The sequence below is a fragment of the Natator depressus genome, chromosome 18 (genome assembly GCF_965152275.1).
Source record: "Natator depressus isolate rNatDep1 chromosome 18, rNatDep2.hap1, whole genome shotgun sequence".
In the NCBI taxonomy this organism is placed as follows: domain Eukaryota; kingdom Metazoa; phylum Chordata; order Testudines; family Cheloniidae; genus Natator; species Natator depressus.
This window is the reverse complement of record NC_134251.1, coordinates 15,809,041-15,833,199: the sequence shown is the minus strand read 5'-3', so window position 1 is coordinate 15,833,199 and position 24,159 is coordinate 15,809,041. Positions and strand designations below refer to the sequence as shown.

Here is a 24,159-nt window from a genome sequence, read left to right as displayed (position 1 = left end):
ACATCCTCCTGGCCTGCACTCAGAGTTGCAGTCCTATCAGCTGGCGATTTTTTTCGACCAGATGCTGAGCGGTGTTTGGAAACAGCCTGTCGGGGTGGGAGCTGCCAGAGCTGCTGAATAATGCATGAAGGGAATTTATAAGGGTCTGGGCCTGCCTGGCCGCTTTTCCTCACAAAGTGCGGAGTCACCAGCATGGTTCCCCAAGAAGCAGCCGGCTGCTGATGGCCTTATAAGCATCAGAGTGGAGGGAGCAGGTGTGTGAGGGGAAGGAGTGTGTAAGTGGGGGAATGCCGGGGGGGGGGTGCGGGGAAGTGTGCCTGTGTGTATGCGTGTGTTGGGAGGAAAAGAGGGATTTTCTGTGTGGGTGGAGGAGGAGGAAGAGGGAGCACGTGATGTGTGGAAGAGGGAGCATGTGGTGTGTGGGGGAGGGTGTAGGGGGGCTGATGAGGGAGAGAACTTGTGAGGGGCGGGTTGCAAGTGTGTGGTGAGGGGACGCCGAGATGTGTGTGTGTGTGGTTGGCGGCATCCATAATGCATTTCCCTGCAGCTGGGAGTGTCCTATCAGGAGGCCGTGGTGCCGTCACCCCTTAATGGGCGGGCTGAGCTCCAGGAGGTGGGGGCATTGCTCATTCTGCGTGGGGATGAGAGGAGCACTCGAGCCTCACTGCTCTTCCGGGGCTGGAAAAGGGGATTAATTTGGCTGTTTACTCTGAAACCTAATGAGAGCAGCACGGTGGGCAATGGACAGCCGGTGTGAGGGAAACAGAGGCGCACACTGAGGAGAGGAACTGTCATATTCCTGTTTTCCACCCACCCTCTATGTACCTGGGGATGGTGGGGGCAAAAGCAGGGCTGCTTTAATGAACTGGGGTGGGGTGAGGAGAGAGAGCTTCTCTGAGGTAAATTTTGCCCCAAGCCATGCCTGGGAACTTCATGTCCTTACCATGCATCTCCAAACCATACCATCGTCCCCCTTGGTGAAGCTAGGCTGGTCATAAACTCAGGCACCTCACTGTGTTGTGGTTTCCCACGTCCCATACCCCAAGCCCTTGTTCTCATGCCAACCAGCGTCTCTTATGCCTCTCACCTACCCAGGAGCTGCATGCTGCAGGCCGACTCAGAGAAGCTGCGCCAAGCCTGGATCCAGGCGGTTCAGGCCAGCATCGCCTCCGCTTACAGAGAGAGCCCAGACAGCTACTACATCGAAGTGAGTCCGGGGGCAGGGACAGGCGCTCGCAAGCTCTCGCAGCGCCACTCCTGGGCATGGGCTCTTGCTAGCATGTACCGGTGTTCAAATGATGACAGTGCCGGCCCAAAGGCGACTGTAGTTTAGCAAACGAAAGGCAAGCTTACAAAGCGTAGTCGGGGACGTGATGGAGTGCAGTCCGGAAGCCCCCACCTTCCCCAGGATATACTCCCCTGGGGAACACTGAGGGGAGTTCACTCTCTGGTAAGATGAGACAAACACAAGGCCCAAGGCATCGGTCTCTTACATACCATGCAATCATTTGTGTGCTGCTAGCCTTGGTGTGTATTACTGGGAGGAAGAGAGGGGTGTGTTGTGTAGCACCATCTGGTGACAGAAGTCACGAGCACAGGTGAAAGATTCATGCTTCCCTTCATCCACATCCCCAACTCCGATTCAAAGGGAGTGAACAGATTGGGGTATCCTCAACCCTCCCCTCCCTTGGCACGAACTCAGGTTTGTCTAGCTGACATTTTTCACCTGTGACAGTCACATTAAACCCCCCCCCCCATCCTCCGCAGTCCTTCCCAGTATGATTCTATAGTGTCTCCCTGGAATGGCAGAGCAAATCCTAACTAACCCATCAGCCTGCCTCTCTGCCTGCACACATGTAACTCCCCACCATCTGTCCTCCAGCAGAGCACACAGTGACTCCCCTTCTCTCTCTGCAGAGACTGGACCGAACCGCCTCCCCTTCCACCAGCAGCATCGACTCTGCCACTGACTCCCGGGAGCGGAGTATGAAGGGGGAGAGCATCCTGCAGAGGGTCCAGAGCATCCCTGGAAATGACCAGTGCTGTGACTGCGGCCAGGCGGATCCCCGATGGGCCAGTATCAACCTGGGCATTCTGCTGTGCATCGAGTGCTCTGGGATCCACAGGTACTGTGTGTGTGTGTGCGCTGCTCGCCCAGCCTGGGGGCCTGGGTGCTTTGCCTGCCTGCTGCTGCGGGATGTCTGGCGGGAGCTGGTCTATCATGTGTATACAGTCAGGTTCAAAGGTCATAGAACACTCCTGAGTGTGTGTGTGTAAGGGAGGGAGAGAGAAAGAGCGAGGGAGACAGAACAGGGTGTGTGTGTGTGACACACTCACTCTACAGCTTTCAGAGTAGCAGCTGTGTTAGTCTGTATTCGCAACAAGAAAAGGAGGACTTGTGGCACCACAGAGATTAACAAATTTATTTGAGCATAAGCTCTCGTGAGCTACAGCATCCGATGCATCCGATGAAGTGAGCTGTAGCTCACGAAAGTTTATGCTCAAATAAATTGTTAGTCTCTAAGGTGCCACAAGTCCTCCTTTTCTTTTTACTCACTCTACAGGTACTATATACTGCTGTAGACCCACACACGTATTATTTTCTGTCTACAGCATATGTAGCGTTGATATTTGTAGAGGATCCAGCACAAGGCCTACTACCACATAGGCATAAATGTAATCTCTTGGCTGTGGTAAAAATAGTTACCATATTTCACCTACAGAGCATTTCACGGAAACTAACTAATAAAATCTTCAGCCGTTCTAGAAGCTATTATGATCTCTACTGCCAGCTACCCTGTCCTGGAATTTACGAAGAACTTCGTGGTTAAAACTGGGAGTCAGGAGATCTAGACTCTATTCCCAACTGCTACTGACTTGCCCTGTGACCCTGGGGAAGTCACTTACCCTGTCCGTGCCTTACTGTCTACATTTCTAACATGGGCATAATCCTTGCACACTTTTGTAAAGTGCTTTTGAGATCCGTGGCGGGAAAGGTGCTATACATGTGCAAATTATTATTAGCATCCTCTGTGATATCAAACCACGTGTGCGCTGTGCAACCCAGCTCTCACAGACAACCCTACAATAACAAGCCAGCACTCACCTGCAGTAGTGGAATGCAAGTGCCAAGTAAGGAAACCTAGTTCCATTCCAGGTTTCCTTGGACGGACTGTAAGTAAGGAGAATAAAAATAAAAAGAATTCAGTGACAAATAACTCAACCGGGTGCCTCTTTCGTTTGAAGCATTCAGTGGGAACCCCGCCAGGAGAGGGGGCAGTTCTGTATTTGTGGAATTCTCTCCCTCTCTAAATCGATCCCTTTTGCTACATCCATAAGACCTGGGTTTGCCCTCATTCACCCTGTGATCCACTCACAGTTCTGCTTTGTTGTATAGAGTCTGTTTTGCAGCCTGTAACCTGTCTCTGTCTCCCCTTTGGTTCTCTAGGAGTCTGGGCGTTCACTGTTCCAAAGTCCGCTCTCTCACACTGGATTCCTGGGAGCCAGAGTTACTGAAAGTGAGTGCTGATTTTCAGTGCCAGCAGACTGAGGAAGTGGGGTGGGAGTCCCTGGTGGGGTGCTGAGGGGGAGCCGGAAGGCGGCTGCTCTCCTGATTGCTTTGTCCCTCACTTGGTGTATTGCAGCTAATGTGCGAGCTGGGGAACAGCACCATGAACCAGATTTACGAGGCACAGTGCGAAGAGCTGGGACTTAAGAAGCCCACTGCAGGGAGCTCCAGGTAAGTCGAAGCCCACCCAGCTCTCAGTCCAGTTTGGGGATGACTCCCCCAAGCTCTGTCATTGAGGTGCAGGCCAGCAGGGGGGTCAGTATATCTGCATGGAAGTGTTGTAGGAAATGGAAAGGGAGATCAGCTTCGCCCTACCCCGGCCAGCTACATAGCATGGCCTGCTGATGACAGCCTAGACCTGCAAGTCACTGGGAGCTGCAGCTGCTCAGCGTCTCTGAAAACCAGGCCATTTGTTTAGAAGCCTGACTTTTGTCCCCTTGGTTGGAGGATTCCACCTTTAGTGACATGCCCAAGGCCACAGAGTGAGCCAGTGGCAGAGCTAGGAACAGAACCCCGGTATCCTGACTCTTAGCGCCTGGGTCTTCCTGGCCTGGCCTCTCCCGTAGTCACTTACAAAATGTGTGTAAAATCCGACTAACTCCCGCTGCATAAGGTCCAAGACACTGGGGAACCAGGCCCAGGATGCTCTGCCCTGATCTCCCAAGCTTGGCAGCATTCCTGCTGTGCCCCACCCCAGGGAGCAAGACTGTTGATACATTTTTCACTGGCCTGAGCGTAAGGGGCATGAATTGTCCCAGCGCCATGGGAGATCAGCCCTTCCCCATGCGCTTTCAGGGTTCGGGGTGTGAGAAGAGCCTGCAGTTGCCAGGCTCTCTTGGTAGGTTTAAATGAGCCCCGTATGGCACGGTAAATGCCTTTTTCTGCACTGCCCTCAGGCAAGACAAGGAAGCCTGGATCAAGGTCAAGTATGTGGAGAAGAAGTTCCTCAAGAAGTTGCCTACTGGGGAGGCCCTGGCGGAGAACGAGAGGAAACCCCGGCGTTGGAGTGTGAAGAAATGCCAGCGACACAACAGCACCACAAAAGCACCTACGGCTCGTAGGAAGTACCGGCATGAGGCAGGAAATGCATCGCCGGCCCCGCTCTCATCAGGTGGAAACCCGTTCCCCTCCTTTCTTTCCTATATACTGGGCTACAGCCACCTTTGTGTGTGTGTGCGTGTGTGCGTAGCGCTGTCCTCAATGTAGGTATATTGGATCTGATAACACGTCTGTGCTCCTGTCTCCCCCTAGTGGCTGCAGCCTGCAGAGGCTATAAGACCTAATACTGCTGCCCAAGCATGTCCCTTGCACAGGTCACCCATGGAATTTCCTAACAAGCTGTATCTTCCTAACAAGCCTTCTTAGTAGTAGAGGGTGGGACCATTACACTGAGGTGACCAGCAGGTCCCTTCTTTTGCTTCCTTTATACCACAACTTTCTGTTCTTTCATTCGGTTCAAACCTCCTTTACTGTTTTTACTCAGCTGGCCCAGAATACAGTCCTAGGGTTACCAACTGCCCAAAATGTCATGGGATGGTGGTGATTTTACCCCCTCGTCCCTGCTCCCCATTTGTTATCGGCATAGATTTGCACATTTCTGAAGCACACTCGACGTTCAGGCTCAGATTGTACAAATGCGACCATGGGATTGTCTTTTTTCCTCCTCCATATTTAAAAATCCCTCCTTGCAAACAGCTGCCACTCTGGAGAGGAAATTCCGGCGAGACTCTCTCTTCTGCCCTGACGAGCTGGACTCCCTCTTCTCGTACTTTGACACCGGCGCCGGCTCAGGACCACGCAGTAAGTACAAATAACACAGCTCTCCTCTGGGCACGTCTTTGCCTCCCACCTCTTCTAGGGCATGTGCATTGCACCCGACCAACGGCAAGGTATCTGTCTCACTGGAGAAGTGACCAAATCACACACACACCGGGGAAATGTTTCAAGAGAGTGATGGGGAGTTACTTGCACAAACCCCAACCCACTGCCCTTTTTATTCCACTGGTTTTTTAAAATCTCTTTCTAGTCAATCCCAGGCGTTTGTATTTTGGTGAATGGGATTTTTTTCGCGCTCTTTACCCCCAACCTGAGCATTTCACCAGCTGTTTCTTTTTTTTATTTTTTAGCAAGTCTTACTGCTAACTTTTTTTTTTGTGTGTTTGTGACGATTAACTCCCCTCACATTCCGTCCACCTTCCTCTTAGGTGCCAGCCACATCTCTATGCAGCACCCGCTGGCAGCTGGCCCCTGGAGTGGCATTGGTCCCGGTGGGAGCGGTATGCCGTTCCTCCTGGACGGAGGTAAGGTGACGCCATAGCAGCTAGCAGCAGAAGAGCCCCAAAGATATGACTTGTTCCAACCAAAACTTAGATGTATTTTTTGCAATCACATCATTGGAACTCAGATACCACCGTGACAGGTACCTTAGGAAGATCAGAGAGAGATAGGTAGACATTCTAGTGAAGCAAACAGCTGAAGTTTTTTAGGCTCTGATTCAGCAAAGCACACACTTAATTTAAAGTACATGTTAAGTCTCACTGAAATCAGTTAAAGCCATGCTCTAGTGCTTTGCTGAGTCTGGGCTCTAAAGATGCCAGAGCAAGTAGCAGGAAAAGCTAATTTTCAGGGAACTCCTGGATTCAGAATTTTTAGGTAAACTGAAACGATCCTTCTACCAGCATAGTTAGCGCTGGACTCTTCCAAAGCACTCAGCGTTGTCCTAACATTGCTCCCGTTGAAGGCAATGGGAGTTTTACTACTAACTTCCATGGGAGCAGAGTTAGTTTAGTGCTGAGTGCTTTGGCAGATTCTGTGTACATGCCATGGGCCGCTCACTCCCTTGGGGTAAATCTGGAGTAATTCCATTGTCCTCATTGGAGTTGCTCTTTATTTGCATTGATGTTATTGAGAACGAAGTCTAACCCTTAGTGCACATGGTCCTAATCCCCCACTCATATCTATGGAGGCAGACCTCTGCCCCTGCTCATATCCAGAATCCTGCTGAAGCCAAAGAGGTTGCACACGGGCACAGGTCTGTATCCGATTGCAGAACTGGGGCCTTTATTGGCCAGAGTTGGCAAATCCTGTAAACAGTTTTCCTCAAATATTTGTTCACATTTTTAACAAACCAACCTGGTTGGCTGCATTCGCTTCTCTTTTGCATTCGCTTTCTACAAAACACTGCAAGGAGTTTGCTGGCAGGAACATTTGTCAAAGCAGCACATTGAAAATGACACATTGCAGAATATTCACACAAGGTGACATTTTAATTCTTACACTGGACACTTGATCCAAAGAGTTGCACTCATCCAGTAAAGGCACAGAAACAGCCTCGGAGGCCTAATCCAATCAAAACAGTTTGTCTTTTGGATATCCATTACCTGCAGGGAACTAATCCAAAGCAATCCAGGGGCCAAGGATTAGTCACTGACATTTTTTAAGAAATGATTTTGAATAATGAAGAAATTTGAGAAACTCGGGGCCTATTCATGGACAGTTTGGAAAAAAGGGAAAAGAAGCAAAATTCACCAAATAAACTATATGCTAAGAATTACCCTCCCTGCTGTAGTTATGGCCCAGGAGTTCATAGGCCTTTGGGCACCTCTGACAACTGGGACTCAAATCCTGCTTCAAGGTCAGAAATGAAATGAGTTTGATGTTCTTGATCTTGTGTCTAAGGGTGCATTGTCCCTATAACAAATCTGCCGTACAGCACTATTCAACCTAACTGGGACCCTGTGCTCAGGGGAGCACCAGCACTGGAATATCCTTGTGTGTGTGTCATGGCAAGATTGAATGTATTGGCCGAGCTGAAGGAAGGAAGCTTTCTTGCCCCTAATGTACCTGGCTCTGGATGATGCTATTACACCATCACTTTTATGAGTACGTCATTTTTTATACAGGAAAAGAACTTGGGACTCGATCCTGCAAGATGCTAAGTGCCCTGTGGGAGGCGCTTAGCAGCTTTTACAGCCTTCCACCATTAGCGTACAAGAAAGTGACAGTGGATTGACAATCAATCAGGCACCCCTGTAAATACTTGTTCTTTATATTAAACAAGTACGAAATCAAACCTTACCCTTCTGCTGTGCATACTAAACAGAAACGCTTGAAAAAATTGTTCATCGCTCCATGAAAAATCTATGTCACTCCTAAAAGTGATTTATTACTAATTTTCCAATGGCATATCAAGAGCACTGACAAAGAATAAAGTGCCTGATGTTTACAAATTTGGACCAGATTCTGTTCTGTCACCCCAGTGTAAGTTTGGAGTGATTCCACTTACATCATTGGTTTTACACTGATGTAATAGGTCAGCAGCTGGAACAAAATGTCGAACACAAAATGACTTCATTCATAAATTAACGGTGGTTGATTTTTCTCTTTATGTTTCTTGCAATTGTTTTTTATTGGTTACACTGCCAAGTCTTAGTATAATTTTCTGTTGAAAGGGAATTGCAAGATCAGAAGCCTGCTTTTAAACTGGCCAATACTTTATTCAGAATGAAAAATTGCTAATGCAGTTGCATTTAAAGGGAAGCCAAGCCAGCAGCAGGACATCACTCAGGTGTCTCTGTGTCCTGTTTGCATCTTTAAACAGTTGTTCCAACCACTGAATCCTGAAGTGAGAGGTTGTGGGTTAACTCGGTGGAAGTAACTGACTCCTATCATTGGAAGTCACAAGGGGCTCAAGTTGCCCAGTTTGCACCTTGATTTGGATCTGGATCCTAAATTCAGGTATATCCAAACCCTGGAGATTTTGGTTTGGGCCCATATCTCTACGGGACCATCCCATTCTGCTAGCGATTCACAAAGGGATGGGACATTTTTGTGGATATCAAGAATACCCAGAGTTATAATTAATGACAACAAATTTTTGGATGGGATATTAAACCTCATATTTCAAGGATTATTTGCAATGAGGATGAGACCTAATGTGAGGGGCAGATTATCCCACATCCGTTTTACACTTTCCTCTGATATGTCTGGTGCTGGCTGCTGGATTAGGTGGGCCTCAGATCTGATCCAGTCTGGTGGGCTCCTATGTTCCTGGAAGGATTCTTCTTTGGTTTGCCTGCAGCTGTAACTGCAGTGGGAACTGGAGCGGAAGGTTCTGTCCTTCCCAGGAGGGAAGAGAGTGCTTACTACAAACATAGAGTTCAGTGCGCCTGAAGGCAGGGACTCTCCTCCTTAAAAGTCGAGCGCCTTACTCTGCCCTGGCATTCCGAGCCAGCTGGTGTCTCCTCGTACATTAGCCATGGTCCTTGCGGGGCTTGCTGGATATTGTTCTGGGGGCTGTGTGTAAGGGGCAAAGTATCGGACACTGTCTGGTTGAATCCTGTGTAAACACAAAGGATTAGGCATGACTTAGTGGGGAGGGTCAGGCTGACTGGCATGTGACCCTTCAGGGGTTGTACCTTAGGAAGATCAGAGAGAGATAGGTAGACATTCTAGTGAGGCAAACAGCTGGGTTAGGCCCCCGAGTTGTGAGTTTCATTACAAACTCGGGGAGGCGATTCACGCCCGGAGCCAGTAAGGGGTGAGTGAAGGGGCAGCATCCCTTTGGAGACCTTTCTTCCCGGCCACGGGGGTTGCCCCCTTGGCATTTTCTCAGCTGCCACCTCCACAGAAGTCGGGGGCAGGGTGCAAAAAGGCTCTGCCATGGAGGTGCTGTGTGTCCTCGGTCAAGTCACTTCATCTCTTTGTGCCTCAGTTTCTGTGACGTGTTTGCCCACCGTGGGATATTTAGCAGCCCAAGGGGGAGAGGGCGTTGCGAGGGTTCATTAGAGGAGGGGCGGCCCCTGGCAGATGTGAAGCACAATATAAACTAACGGCCCAGGGAGCTGGGCAAGCGAACCCACCACAGGCAGTGACGGGTCAGCACATGCCGGTGACTCCCGCAGGGTGGTGGGAAAGCGCTCGGGAGGGCACAGCCAGGGCAGCTATGGATACAAGCAGAACATTGTCATTATCAGCTTCTGACTCCGCACGCCCCGCTGTAAAGCGCTCTCTGCGGCTGCTCCTTGCCGGCCGTTCACCACCCGGCCTCCGGGCCCCGCTCCTGGGGCTTGGGCCAGAAGGAGATGCAGCGGGGAAGGCTGGAGGGTCCCGCGAAGGCCCGGGGAGACGGGCGCCCTGCTACGCCACGAGCAGGCTTTGCCCGCGTATTAACACGGTCTCGGTTTGTCTTCTGTTGGCCCCGCAGGTCTGAGTAGCGACAGCGGGCTGGGCGGCAGCACAGACGGAAGCACCGATGTCCTGGTGTTCGGCTCGGTGGTGGACAGCGTCACGGAGGAAGGTGAGTGTGATGGGCCTCGGCGTCGCCTCGTTGGCACGTGCCGCACTGCATCGTGCTCAGGGACGCCTGACCAAAACATGGGGAGGGGGGGCACGGGTTCGCCAAGCAGCGCACCTCCATAACCATCCCTGAGGGGCCGTCGGCTCTCCAGGGGGGTGGTAATCTCCCCACAGCGTTGCCAAGGGGAGTGACCCCTGTGTGTCGTGCCCTGAGCCCCAGACCAAGGAGCAGTTCCCACCCTTTATCCCCGGGCTCTCTAGAGAGGGAAGATGTCACCCCCTAGCCCTCCCTGAGGTTCTCCAAAGAGTTACCCACGCCTTGCCCAGGTTCTTCCCTGGTGGGGACAGTCGCTCCATTCCTTCCCGGGGTCCCCAGAAGGGGAAGAGATCACCCCTTCACCCTGTGCCCTTGGGGCATGAGCCCCCATCAGTAAACATGGCCCCAAGGCCAGGAGGGGGCAGAAGGAATGGGAAAGTGGGGAGCCCCTTGGCAAAGCTCGACGTGGGGTCTGTGCCATTGGCTCATCCCTCCTCTCTCTCCGTCCCCTCCCCGCCAGAGTGCGAAGTGTCGGAGGAGTCCAGCGGCGAGGCGGAGATAGAGCAGGAGGCCTCGGACCTGGAGGACCTGCGGGAGCTGCACCCTGGCCTGCTGATTTACAAGGCAGCGCAGGCCAGGAACTTACCTGTCATGGCAGAGGCCCTGGCACATGGCGCCGAGGTCAACTGGGTGAATGACGAAGATGAAAACAAAACTCCTCTGATTCAAGCTGTGATGGGGGTAGGTAGGGCTATGCAGACCCTGGGGGAGGCTGGGGGGCTGGTTCAGCAGAGCGGATAATGCAGCTGGTTAATGCCCTAGAGTCCTGTGTTTAAATCGGTCTCAGATGCCAAGTGTGCCTAGTTTGGTGGCATTAGAGGCTGTTTGCTCACACTGCAAAGCGGCTAGTGCTGGGACTGGAATCAAAGCGGGCGCTGCAGGCCAGGACTGAGGTGCACTGGCAGAGTGGCAGGTGGGGGCCAGCACTGGGATAGCAGGGGGTGCAGAAGTTCAGGTGCATTGGCAGAGGAAGGCCTGTACATCACCCGTGTGCATGTCACCAGGTACCAACCCCAGTGCTGGCTGTTTCTAATTAGAAACTCCCCCTCTAAAATGAAGCCTTCCCTTCTTGGGAAAGGGTTCGGATGAGGATTCAGAGAGTTTAGCCTGATAAGACAAGGAGGGAGACCCTTCTGGAGCTGCTTTGGGCATATTTATTCTTGCGTGTCTGTCTCTCCAACTGTAATGGATTATTTTGGGGTTTTCCGTTTCTTGATATGCCTGACATTGCTGGGGCAGCCCTGGGATGGGATTCGCATTGCGAATGCTGTGTGATCTGCTTGACTCTTCCCCGGGGCAGCCTTGGTTTTTATCAGCAATCCAGCAGTGCAACAGGACTCAACAAAACTTCTCTCCCTCTTCTAAACAGGGCTCCTTGATAGCCTGCGAATTCTTACTCCAGAATGGAGCAGACGTTAACCAAAGAGATATCCGGGGCCGGGCTCCTCTGCACCATGCCACGTACCTGGGGCACACTGGGTAAGTCCCTCACTCACTCCCGAGCCCACGGGTTGGGTCGTACCGAAGAGCCCCGGTGGGCTGGTGCGGCTGGGTTTTTGTGAATCAGTTATTTGAAAATCACACGTTTTTCTAGCTACTGGACAACAACCTGTTTGGTGTGTCAGGGATAGAAGAGCCCAATTCCCCCGTGGCTGGCATAAATGGAACCCTATATGCTGTAGGTCTGACTCTGATCTGGTCTTGACTTCAGTGGAGTTACTTCTGATTTGCACAAGTATAAATGAAAGGAGAGCAGCATAGATTTATTTTTATTAGACTGTTTCTTTCTCCTCTTTCTGCTCTGATTCATAGCTGCTCGCTGCGTTTATTATGATTATTGTTCATGTAGGAGCCCTAGTCATGGACTCCAGTTGTGCAAGGTGCTGTACAAACACAGAGACAGTCCCTGCCCCAAATTCTCTCCAGTCTCGGCTCCATTTTTCACCCTGTGGATTTATTTGTCCCCTTTCCCCTTCTCTGCTCCCATTTCCCAGCTCCTCCGAGTGTACTATGAGCTTGTCCTGGACGAATCCTCTAATGTTAGAGTTCAAGCTGAACATTCGGTTCGGTCATGCAGCGATTGGGTGGGTTTGAAGTTAGGCAAAAAGTGTGATCACCCCTGCTTCTGAGGACACGTAACCGTTTGGGGTGAAATTCACCCCTGTGCCGAGGGCCAGCACGGGGCATAGCGGCCATGCTGCATATGATCTGGTGTCACTACCCACTAGCGCCATCTGAGTGGGGCAATGGGGTTTGGGTTCCCCATTCACTCACTGTCACTCATGTAGAGACCCACACAGGCCTCCACTCTGACACCCTTTGCTCCTGTGCAATAGCCTGAGCGGGAGCTCGTCCCCGGTCCGGAGAGCAGGCTAGCCGTGAGAAGCACAGCGCCACTGTTGTGGTTCGGCCAGGGAACCTGTATTTCTGCTCTGAAGTCTTTCATTTCCCATTTTCAGCCAGGTCTGCTTGTTCCTAAAGCGAGGCGCCAACCAGCATGCAGTGGACGAGGATGGCCAAGACCCCCTCAGCATTGCAGTCCAGGCAGCCAACGCAGACATAGTCACCTTGTAAGTGTTGTCTACCTTTGGGGATATTGCGGCTGGAGCTAGGCCCCAGCTTTGCGAGCAATCTCCAGGCTAGTCAGGAAAGGATAATAAAACCTCTTCTCCCTTTTTCCCTCTTTCTCCCTCTAGGCTGCGTCTGGCTCGAATGAACGAGGAGATGCGAGAAGCCGAGGGCCCCTTCGGACAACCAGGTCAATATCCCAGCAACAGCCCCACTGAGCTCCAGTACAGGAAGTGTATACAGGAGTTCATCAGCCTTAATATAGATGAGTGTTAGTGACAACTCCCCACCTGCCTCTCCTTTGCTGTCTTGAGTGGGCTGAATTCAAGAATGCCGCCTGAGCCCCACCTTTGGTGTATATTGGTGTTTCTTGCAGATTGGCCTGATTCTGATGCCTACGGCAGAGAGGCCAAGAGCCACAGAGGAAGGAGAGGGAACTTTCGTGTTAGTGTGTAATTCTCATGCTTGACTAGAGACGGTCAATTTCACACAGGAGGAGATTCAGGGCACACCACAGACCATGGCTCATGGATTTGAGTGTGCAGGGAGCACACGAGTTTAGTGTAAAAAAAGAAAAGAAAACCCTTTATTGGCAGAAGAAAATCACCAACGATACAGCTGGATGATATGTTTGGAACCCACTGTGTATTTGTAGCGCTATAGATCGGCCCTACACCCGAATTATCGTATGCACAAAGTTTGTTTGGACAGTGTGCCGTTGCTGGAGCCCTCTCTTATCAATGGTGCTCAGCAACTTGAAGGACTCGTTAGCAAATGGGGTGACTGCAAGGTTTGGAAGTTGTCAGATCCGGTTTAAAATGCTAATGCGGGGGCCTCTTAAGTCTGGAGGAGGCAAGCTGCAGGTAGAGATCCTCTGCTGCAAAAGGCACACGGCATGGGGCAGGAAGGAGAGACATGGCCGCCCACCTTACATGCTCTCAGGTTTAAACCAGCAAAGCTCCCTTTTTTAAGCCAACAGTAGCAGCTGGTCAAAGCCATAGCTCAGCTGCTTCCTGGACTAGGGTGCGATGTGGTTAGTGTTACTGAAGCAGTGAGGCTAATTTTTTGTGGCCAGGAGAGGCTCATCGCCGGCGATGGGCTGTGTGCCAGGGAAGAAAACTAAAATCAGACACCCACAGCCTGAGTGGCTAACTCAAGCAGCTGGGTTTTTTCCCTGGTCAGATTTCCTACTTAGCCCCTTTCTGAGAAGGGGATTTCTATTTGTATGCGTGTCCCTAAATGCTGTCGTCCCTCATGCTGATGCATGCGAGCAGGGCATTTCTGCAGCAGGTCCAGGGAATCCGGATTGCTCCATTTCCATTTACTGGAAGGACTATTTTGGTTTTTCTTTTTTTGCTGGAGGGGAGGGGGAACCTGTTTTTACTCCGAGCCACTTTGGATTTTCTGATCTGTGTTTCTGATGAGCTCGCGGTGTCTCAGCAGAGATACCGTCACCACGCTGTCATTTCTTCAGAGGGCTTGGAGCTCGTGTATAAAATTGGAAGCCCAACCTGTGACTATGTATTACCATGGAAAGCCTCACTGTGCTCCTTTAAGAGTCCAGTCCCACTGAGCGCTGAGTACCCCAAATGCCATTCAAGCCAATGGAATTTGGGGGCTCTTGGTGCCTAACAGGAGAAGCTCAGGATCCTGAAGGCTGAAATTCTTAATCAGGAACACAAGAGGCCAGGAAGACTTCCTATCCCCTCAGTTAAGCTAACAGTGATACACCGTAATATTTCTTTCCATCAAATACTTGTCCAATTCCTTTAATAAAAGCCCTGCTCCGCATACCAGCTGCTGCCCTTGGTAAGTTATACATCTGCTGGTTGCTCTCTGTGGGCATATTTCTGTCCTCAGGTGCAGCACGAGCAAGCAGGTTCCACTCAAATCTATGCCACACATCCAGGGCTAGAACAGTGAAGAAACGCCACCCAATTCCTTTAAGTCCTTTCTCAGCTAAAGGGCTGGATCCTGCTCCTTTGGAAGTCAAGGGAAGCGTTGTCACTGGCTTCAGTGGGGTCGGGTATGTCCTGAAGGTGTGCCACCCACTTCCTATCTTCCCTCGTGGCTTCTTTCCTGTCTGCTCCCTTTGAAACTGTGGGACGGCCACTCCCCGAACGCCAAGATCTCATCTCAGTTACACCCATGTGCTGTAAATCTGGAATAACCCTACTGAGTTTGCTGGAGTTGCTCCAAATTACCACTAGAGCAGACTCTGGATGGCTTCCCCCCTCCACCCCTCAGTATAAAATCCCATTCTCTCCAGCCCTTCGCTGTTCCTTCTCCATTTACACGCCCTCCTGTCAAGCACAGAGATCACGCCCGTGCTCTTTACATAACATGCCATTACCAAGGCTGGATTATGTAAGTCTTCAGCATTTACATAGTGCTGCTGTCTTCCTGCCCTGTACACTTGGTGGGACCCACAGTAAACCTTGGACCACCTGCACTATCCCTTTTAATCACACAGCGTCTGGTTCTGACACCGTTATGCAATCCATACTTAGGCAGTCCTTCCTCCGAACGCTTCTCTGAGTGCATGCTGAGTAAAGGCTTTAGGATACCTATCATGGTACTTACTAGAGGCTAAATGCTGCAGTCTTTGCTAATGCCATACTCAGGCAAAAAGCCCACAGACTTCATGAGTAAAGCCTGCAGGGTTGGGCCTTTTGTAGTGAAATGGTCACTTGTTACCTTTTAAGTACAGAGAATGGACATTGATATTTTAGTCCCTGTAATTCAGGGGGCAACTTCCTGGTGTCTAGATTCTGATTTTGGTGTAAATCTGGAGTCACTTCCTTTGAAGTCAGTGGAGTGACTCCAGATTTACACCAGTATCTATCATGTCTAACGTAGCTAGAAGTGCACACAGTATTGTAGAGGTGGCCTCCTCTGGGGTTGGAACGTTTCCCTTTGATTAGCACTTACAATGCCCTCCATTAAGGTTCTTGTTTTCTGTTAAGCGGGGTGCTGAAGGCGATTGCGTTTGACCCAGCACTTCTCCATATCCCTCATCCACTTCAGCTTCGGAGTTTTCAGCATAGAACCACTAAGGGTATAAACCATCTGTTCTCGTGGTGCCTGACCTCGTAACCTTTCATTTCTCTGCACTCCACACCGTTGTCTTCTCACCTGTCCAAATCACGTTAGGTGTAAATAGCTTGAAAACTGACTGACCTCTTCTATTGCATCACCTTTTCCCCTGACACCTCCGATTGAGTTACAGCCTGAGCGTGCTCCCACTGAGGTCAAAGGGAAGTTTGCTGTTGAGTTCAGTGTGAGTAAGATCAGAAACCCTGGACTCACAACTCCTTGGTGTGAAATTTTCTGCTTGATGGTATCGCCATCTGTGCAGATCTGTGATGGTTTAAGAAGCTGCCCAACAGTGAAACTCCGTTGCCCTCCTCAAATTACCATGAAACTATTATATATACATAGTGCTGAGCACTCTGCCCTCAGACCAGCGACACAGTTAACCACATGCTTAACTCCGACAGGAATATTCACGTGCTTAAACTTCAGCCTGTACTTCTGTGCTTTGCTAGATTGGGCTCAGAGGGCTCAGGACTATGCAAGAACCAATCCATGTGCAGCTGAATATCTGCTGCTTATCTTGGCTTAGGAACGAGGCGGCTTCTCTGTAATTAAGACTTGTTGATTATCCCATCCCGTCCCATTTTATGTAGAAAGGCTAATCTGCACAAAACCTTTGCTCGCCCGCATGTGGTTCCCTTCAAGCCATGTCCTCCCCTAGAAAAAGGCAATATTGAATTAAAACTAGAAAATTTCAGGACACGCCAAAGAAAAAAAGCAACACGTTGATCATTAAACCTCCTGCTCTTACCCTGCGTTAACGAAACCCAGCCTGGTGGTTGCTGGAAACGTTTTCCCTCATGCGGTGCCTGTTAATCGGCTCCAATCAGTTTTCTGACTCTGAAGAGGAGTTAGAAATTTGGCTGATCCTTTCTATAAACCAGTGAGATCTGAAGGCGTGGCTTGTTCACTCCAGGCCATTGTATTTTACAGTGGACATTAGTGACTCATGAGAACAATAGTGTATGGTTTGGAACCTACAAACTTGGAATCACTCACTGCCCCAGTAAACGTGGTTAAAGAATATGTAAATACTGACACAAAAAGCAGTATGTCTGGCAAGACAATTTATCTATTTAAAATGTATCGGTACTTTATTTAGAGTCAATGTATAAAGCAACTTTGTGCACTTTTCCTACTTACAGTATTGGGTTTTTTATGTTCTTTTGTTATGGATTTTGTGCTGTCTTTTTTAATCGGTAAAATTGTTAAGTATTTAATTTATTATTGAGACGCCCAGAGGACTAGTGCAATTTTCATTCAATACAGTTTGGCTGTATTTAATGTCAGGATTTTTTTGTAACGTTACTAGGGCCTGTATTTTTAAACTTGACTTTTTTTCCCCTCTCCCCACTTCCCTTTCTTTTTTTCTTTTCCTCTTTTTTTTGGTTTTTTGGTTTTTTTTTCCTTGTAAAGAGAATGCAAGGCATCCGATGCCTCACAGCTTGAGATAGGGTAGGACACTTAACAAATCTGGCAGTTTCTAAAACAAGATGTTTTTCTCCGGGGAAAAAACTATGTCTAAGAGGCATTTTGCAATGTTTTCTATGTTTATTTATTTATTTTTTTTTTGGAATGAGAAATGTGTGCGTGCGCGTGTTTTGGGGCTTGGGAGGGAGGGAGTGTTGGGGAAATTGTACATAAAGTTTGTTTTCGGCAAAGCAAAGAGCCAGTAAGGCTACACGGGAGTCTAGACATAAAGTCGCTGGGTTATTTTTTTTTCTCTTTAAATATGGATACATTTCTCCGAGTGTTGTACAATCTTATTTGAAATTTCTAATGCCAAAATTTCTGTCATTCTTCCTTTATAGCTCTTCTTTTCAAAGAGTTTGTACATTACATACATGACAGTAACTTGATTGCAACTGTGATTAACATGAACAGATTTGCCTTTGTCTAGAAAGCAACACCCAGGGTATTACCTCAACATAGATGGGCCCAAAAGATGATCTCCAAACTGAAGATTCTCATGCTTTTGGGGTATTTGAGATCTGGGACAAGCTTTGAATATTTGTTCCAACTATATTGTGGCCAACCCAACATCCTGGATCCAAATACTTGAATTGGAGGGTCTGAATTTTGCATTTTAAGCACATCGTCAGTTCTAGATTGGATGGGTACAAAAGACTTGCAGATTGAGATTATACTCTCTGTTCAACGTGTGTACAAACTGGCAAATTGCCATCTAAACCAGAGAAACTACCCCCCCCCACTCCACACACACATTATTTTAATATTATTAATCATGGTAAGCTGAGTCTGTGTGCCTTGCCATTCCTTCCAATAATTCTGTCAAGGGGCGAAATATTGATGCTTGTAAAGCATGAGAGTTGGCAAACTGAGACTGAGATGAGCATGAATTTCTCTAAAAAGAAAAGGAGGACTTGTGGCACCTTAGAGACTAACACATTTATTTGAGCATAAGCTTTCATGAGCTACAGCTCACTTCATCGCATGAATTTCTCTGACATTTGCAACATCTCAGACTGGCAAATTTGAGTGTTATTTCCACACGATGAAAAATGGATACTCCTAAAGAAATGCATTGAGAGGCCTCCAATAGCCTCAGATTAATGGACACAGCTGTTGCTGTCTCCTTCCATACGACCAGGAATGCTGTGTTGTGCCATTCTGCTGCAGTCCTGTCTGTTAAACCCCGGGGCATCCGTGCTTTCATCCAAAGGCAAAAAAGCATGAACAGACTAAATGTTATATTAAACAACTGATCAGCTGATGACAAACTTGTGCGTGTGCGTGTGTGTGTGTGTGTGTGTGCGCGCAGAGAGATGTGATGATGAAAGGGCGGGAGGGGAAGGGGAATGGGAGTTTGAAAGGACACGAGAAAAAAATAAATAAAGATACCAAAATACTGAGTGCTGTTTCCATAGGAATATGATGTAACAGTCCAAGCCCTGAAGTCTGCAGTCGCTGCATCACCAGAGTGTGGGAATAAGGCTCTTAAACTGAAAGACAAGGAGTCGGTGGGAAGATGGGGCTGTCAGGTGGCCAGATATGTGTGGGAGGGGGAAAGGGTGGGGGGCTGTCACACGGTTCCTGAACGTAGCAGAGTCATGAATGTCAGTTTGCAGGGCACTAACAGAACCCATCGATTTCTAGTGCAGGAGTAAGATGGCAGAGAAGGGTCAGCCAGGCAAGGAGCCCGGGGCTCCCTAGATGAGTCTCAGTTCCTAGCGTCTCCCCAATAGCTAGGGAATTGTTTAGTTTGTACATCCATGTGCTCCATTAATGTGCATTTTCGGAAGAACCGGGCTGCTGCCTCCTGCTGCACCGACCCCCGTTTGTATAAAACCATCTCAGCTCAGCTTCCATCCATCACGTCCATCAAACAGCACATGAATGTCAGGGTGTATCAGTCCTGTGACGTGTGACCCCTCTGGGTCAGACCCACGGCCGGAGCCAAGGAAGGATAAATCCCAGGGGGATAAGCTTGGATCAGTGCAAGGTTATGTTAACTGGCAGCCCTGAATGAAGGCCTTCGAGCCATTGGGGAGCAAAGCCCAACCGGCTTCTTGCCTGGCCCGAGACTCCATCACTTCCTACCTAAACAGCACGGAAAGAAAGAGGATCTTTCAGCCAAGTCGAAGCTGCTAGGTGTGGTTTGTTTAATAGGCACTAACAGCTGGGGCTGCTGTACACGGGACTTACCCTTGCTGTAAATACGCTATCGCATATTAACCTCCTTCACTTGCCTGCTTTCCATACAACTTGGTGACCCTTTTTTTTTATTTCCCCTTTGCCTCTACAATCTGTACTGAGTATAACTATGGAACTGACTATTCTATATGTTATTATCTTTGTACAATTTTCAAACCGTTGCCATGGTGTCAGCTTTTTCCTCCCCCCTTCCACCCTCTATTGTCTCTTGAAACACTCTTAATAAAAATCTAGATAAACTCCTTACCTCCTTCTGCTTTGGCTCGTTTTATTTACGGAGGGTCTCTTGCCTGTATTAACTGTAGCTACGATATTATCCCCTTTTGACCTGTTATTCTTCCACTGCAAGCCACGGGCTGAACTGCGTCAGCAAACAGAGTGGAATGGCACATAAATATTCTGCATTTTTGAGTGGCTGGTTAAGCGTCCCTAGCACTATCCTGTGATAACATCGTGATTTCAAACCGCTTGAAAGGGACACTGGGTCAAAGGTGGCAGATTCAAAATATCCCCTCCTGTGTCTTTTTTAAGTACTTATTTAACTTATCCAGCATACGATCAGACCTGGAAAAGGAGGCCTTGCAACACAGCTAAAATCCTACATTCCCACCCTCAGGCTGAGCACTTTAAAGCCACTTCAGTCGCAAGGTTGTTGTCCTTTGCTTACCATCAGATAATCTAATCGCAGGTGCCTTTTGGAAGATGTCTCCTACCTCAAGGTTTCCATCACTCTCAGAGCAGCAGAGAAACGCAGACACTACGCTGAATTATTAGCTCCACTTCTTCTGGTGGGACAAACAAATCTATTTTTTAAATCAGGTTGGGTTTGTGGATTTATGAGGACAGTCAGAACAGTTTAATATGGGAAAGATCATTACAGTTATCTCACCTGTCCTCATCTCTGGTCGTGTCTCCCCCTCCCCCCAAAATGGCAAGGCCATTGCATATAGAAAGGAAGGATTAGGGGCACTAGCCTAGACTTTGGAGACCTGTGGTCAAATCCCTGCTCTGCCACAGATTTCTTTTGTGACCTTGGGCAAATCACGTGATCTCTCTGGCCTCAGTTCCCCATCTGTGCCAAGGGTATTGTGAGGATAAATACATTAAAGATTGTGAGATACTCAGGTAATGACTAAGACATTTCTACAATAATGGGGGCCAGATAGGTAGCTGAGATAAAATTAATCTGTGGAACTGGATGCCTCAGGATATTACTGAAACAGATAACTGAGCAATTTTCAAAACTATATAATTAGCTATCTATCTGAATAAGACTACATCAGTGCTTGTGGACATGATCCAGCTACTACTGGAGTCAATAGGGGTGTTTCTAGTGACTTCACTGGGAGTTGAATGGGGCTTTATATTAACAGTAACAAAACTTATGAGTTTTCAAGCTTCCTGTTTGATTATATGAGTTAATCACCAATGGAGTGCAATTTGCTACCATGGTATATCAAACTGCATTATGGCAGCTTCACACCTTCTTCTGATCATTTCATTATTAGCTGTTGGAGATAGGATACTGGAATAGATGGACCACTGGGGGGGGGGGTCTTTTCCAATTTGGCAGCCCCTTTGAGCTTAGTGACAGGATGCCTTGACATATACCTAAGTGTGCTGGAAATCACCACTGCGTGATTCATTTGTAGGGATCTAGAAGAAATGTGCTCTGATGATGTAAAAACCTGCAAACTCAAGTGTGTTATGGCAGCTCCATGCCTCCTGCAGACAAATCCAACTTGGGCTACTGTCAGAGACAGGATCCCAGCCCCTCCAGTAACCCCTATGTTAGAAATGACAGCACTTTCTCTTTATAAGATATGAAGTCACCACTCCTTGGTTTACCCCAGGATTAGTAGGTGGAGACACCGTCTGTTTCAAGTGAGCAAACCAGGCCTGATTCCCTCCTTGCAGCTCGTGTTGCCATTTACCTCTGTGCAAAATGGGTTTGAAAATGTACCCTTGTAATCTGGCAGTGTTTTTACACGCACTTTGCACGAGTGTAAATGGTGCGCCACAAAGGTGCATGGCAGAAGAAAATCTGGCCCAACACCACACTTGTGAATGCTAGTGAAACTCACCCTATGTGAGTTAGGGAGACCGGACACTCCTCCGCCAGCTCAGGATTTGCGAATGAACTGTTGCTTTGGGGGGATTTCAGTCTGATTATTTTGGGATCCAAGTGGGTTGTAGGATTACTGGCTCACATTCGCAGTTACCCCTGGACGTTGCAAAGAAGGGGGCCTTTCAGTGAGATAGTTATGATTCCCAGGGAGGGCCTGCACTGTTCTGAGCCCTGGAAGAGGTAAGAACAGCCTGGGAGCTGTTCTAACTTACACCAGCTGGCTATGGTCTCTCAGGGACTATATGCCAGCTGAGCATAGCTTGAGAAGTGTGTATTCCAGCCATATCTTCTCCACATGCCAGTGCCGAGTGGGACTTGGCGAGGTAGTGAAGGAGCCAGTGACAATGGCTCTGTGTCAGCTGAGAACTCCCCACGCCAGGGGACTTCTCAGCATGTGAAATCTGGCTGCTTGGGTGCTAGTGTTTGTCAGATCTAGCACTGCTCAGGTGGTGCAAAAGAGCTGGAATGGACCTGGGAAACTGGCTCATTGTATCAGCTATTCACTTGTTTGAAAATCTTGTGTTCAGTGTCTCTGTGCGTTTGCTGCAATGCTGCCCTTTTCTTAATCCAACAAATAAAGAATAAATGTGAATGCTAGAAAAAGAGAGAGACAGAGAGAGACAGAGAGAGAGACAGAGAGGAGCCTGAATTGGATTTCAGTGCCTTTCTGGAATGAACTCTTCATACAGTCCTGCCCAAGGTGTGGTACTCTGCAACCTGTCCCATCCCCGGCAATACCCTGATCCTGAGGCATTACATCTGGCCAGATGTCTCTCCCCCCATATCTATCTATCTATCTATCTATCTATCTATCTATCAATCATCACAACCATCACCATAATATTGAGGCGCTGGGCCCTTCTGAGTAACTGATGAATATTCTGAATGCAAGTGGATTTGCCTGTGAATGTTATGATTCCCCTGAAGTTGCTTCTGACCATTTTAGCTGCAAAGGCTCAATCAATCCAAAGCCTCCCCTGTTATTGTCACCTGTGCACTGTGCATTAGCACATCCGTGCTGAGAACTGGGACTCCAGCCTCTAAAGAGTTAATCTTCTCTTCGTAGGAAAACAGCTCGCTCATCTATATAGTCTATAAGGAAGAAGGGTGACATCTTTCATTCAGAGAGGGAGCAGGCAGGCACAAAAGTAAACTCTTCTCCAGGGGTGGGATGTACGTAAAAGGCTATCAGTTTGGGGGGTCGCACTAGCCACAATTGGGTAGAAAACCCAGCTGTTCAAGCCAGTGCAGACAGTGGAGAATCTGCAGGGGTCTGGGGACAGTAGCCCTGGAGAGTTGAGGGTAAAAGAGAATACAGCCCACTCAGTTACCTGGACCTCCAGGGCCGCACTGGACTGACTTCAAGGGGGGCTATGCTGAGTTACGCCAGCGATGGGTCTGGCCTCTAGATTGTTTTGAGATTTAGCATTTAGTGCAGCCCCTGTGGCTGGTTGGGAACCAGGCACAAGAATCCAGGCATTCCCACTCACCCCTGTAAATCAGTGAGAGTGCAAGCCCAGCAAAGGCTTGGCTGGAAACGAGCTCCATATTATTATTATTATTATTATTTATTATTTGATTTGATTGGCAGGAGCAGCAGGAGTACATTGTTCCAGGGGAATGTACCGATGCATAACGTACCCCCTAGCCCAGAGAGCTTACACTCTGAGTCCATAACGTTAAAAGAAGAAACTCCATTTGTGGAGTAATGAGTGGGGACTTCCTGTTCACATAAGGATTCAGTTTACTCACTGCTGGCTCGTGGCACATGCTCATGCCCGTATCTCCAGCCATCTTGGGGAGAGCACAGCTACTCTGCAATTCAGATTACATTGAAAAAGGCCAGAAACCTTGCCACAGGGAGCAAAGATCCATGGGAGAAAGACCCGGCCCGGGACCAACGCTGTCTGGAGCTATCAGATGGTGTCACTCCCGACCTACCAGTACTCAGTGGGAACAGTTCAGCAGACGGCTGCTCCTCGCACGGTCCGGGAGGGGAACAGACCCGGGTCCTTGACACGTCAGGGCTTCGGTAACACGCACCATTTTTAAACCTAAACAAGCCAAGAGACTGTTCCCCAAGAGACTCGTGCATGTGGACAAGGGAGCAGCCTGGAGGCAAGACACCGCCTCCCTCCAGGTGCCCCCTGGACAATGGCTGGGCCCAGTCACAGTCTGTGTGCTCTCCCAAGTGCTCGGGCAGGCAGTGGTGCGTGCGTGCACCCCTCAGGGGTCCGAGAGGAGCTGACGACCCACCCACTGGCCGGTGGAGCTGGCCTGGTGAGGAGCGGAGGGCAGCGTGGCACCGCTGCCCAGTGCAGCCTAGTGGCTGGAAGCCACAAGTGAGCCGGGCATTAAATCAATACAACTAACGCACCTTGCAGGGAGAACGTCGCTCGTGACAAACCAGGCCGAGCGCACACAGCTCCCTGGTGTGGCAACCGTGTCTGGTGAGCTCGCCGGGGGCCGGGAGAAAGGCTCAGACGCTGTGTTATTTCACTCTGGGGAGGGAGCACTGTCATGCACCCCTGTAGCCTCTTCCCCAGCCACGGTCTGTCTCTGCAGCGGGGAGGAGGCAATGAAGACGCACTGGATGCTTCCATCTAGCTGCCTTGGTGAGAGTAGGCTTCCTGTCAGGCAGTTCGCACCAAGCCCCCTTCACCCTGCCTCTGGCACCAACACCCCAGGAAGGAGACGGCGAGGTGGGGCCCCCCGCCCTTGTGTGTTTCC

General features: G+C 49.3%; 1 protein-coding gene across 1 annotated transcript in view; it reads left to right on the top strand.

Annotated features, from left to right (window-relative positions):
• ACAP3 (ArfGAP with coiled-coil, ankyrin repeat and PH domains 3) overlaps window positions 1–24,159 on the top strand; it is a 158,851-nt gene that overhangs the window by 132,701 nt on the left and 1,991 nt on the right. Inside the window, exons 14-24 of the mRNA XM_074933909.1 lie at window positions 1,096–1,207; window positions 1,918–2,126; window positions 3,449–3,518; window positions 3,645–3,739; window positions 4,465–4,679; window positions 5,264–5,368; window positions 9,774–9,866; window positions 10,423–10,643; window positions 11,332–11,441; window positions 12,422–12,532; window positions 12,659–12,720. Of these exons, the coding sequence (XP_074790010.1) occupies window positions 1,096–1,207; window positions 1,918–2,126; window positions 3,449–3,518; window positions 3,645–3,739; window positions 4,465–4,679; window positions 5,264–5,368; window positions 9,774–9,866; window positions 10,423–10,643; window positions 11,332–11,441; window positions 12,422–12,532; window positions 12,659–12,720 (1,403 nt within the window). The remainder of the gene's footprint in view (window positions 1–1,095; window positions 1,208–1,917; window positions 2,127–3,448; window positions 3,519–3,644; window positions 3,740–4,464; window positions 4,680–5,263; window positions 5,369–9,773; window positions 9,867–10,422; window positions 10,644–11,331; window positions 11,442–12,421; window positions 12,533–12,658; window positions 12,721–24,159) is intronic.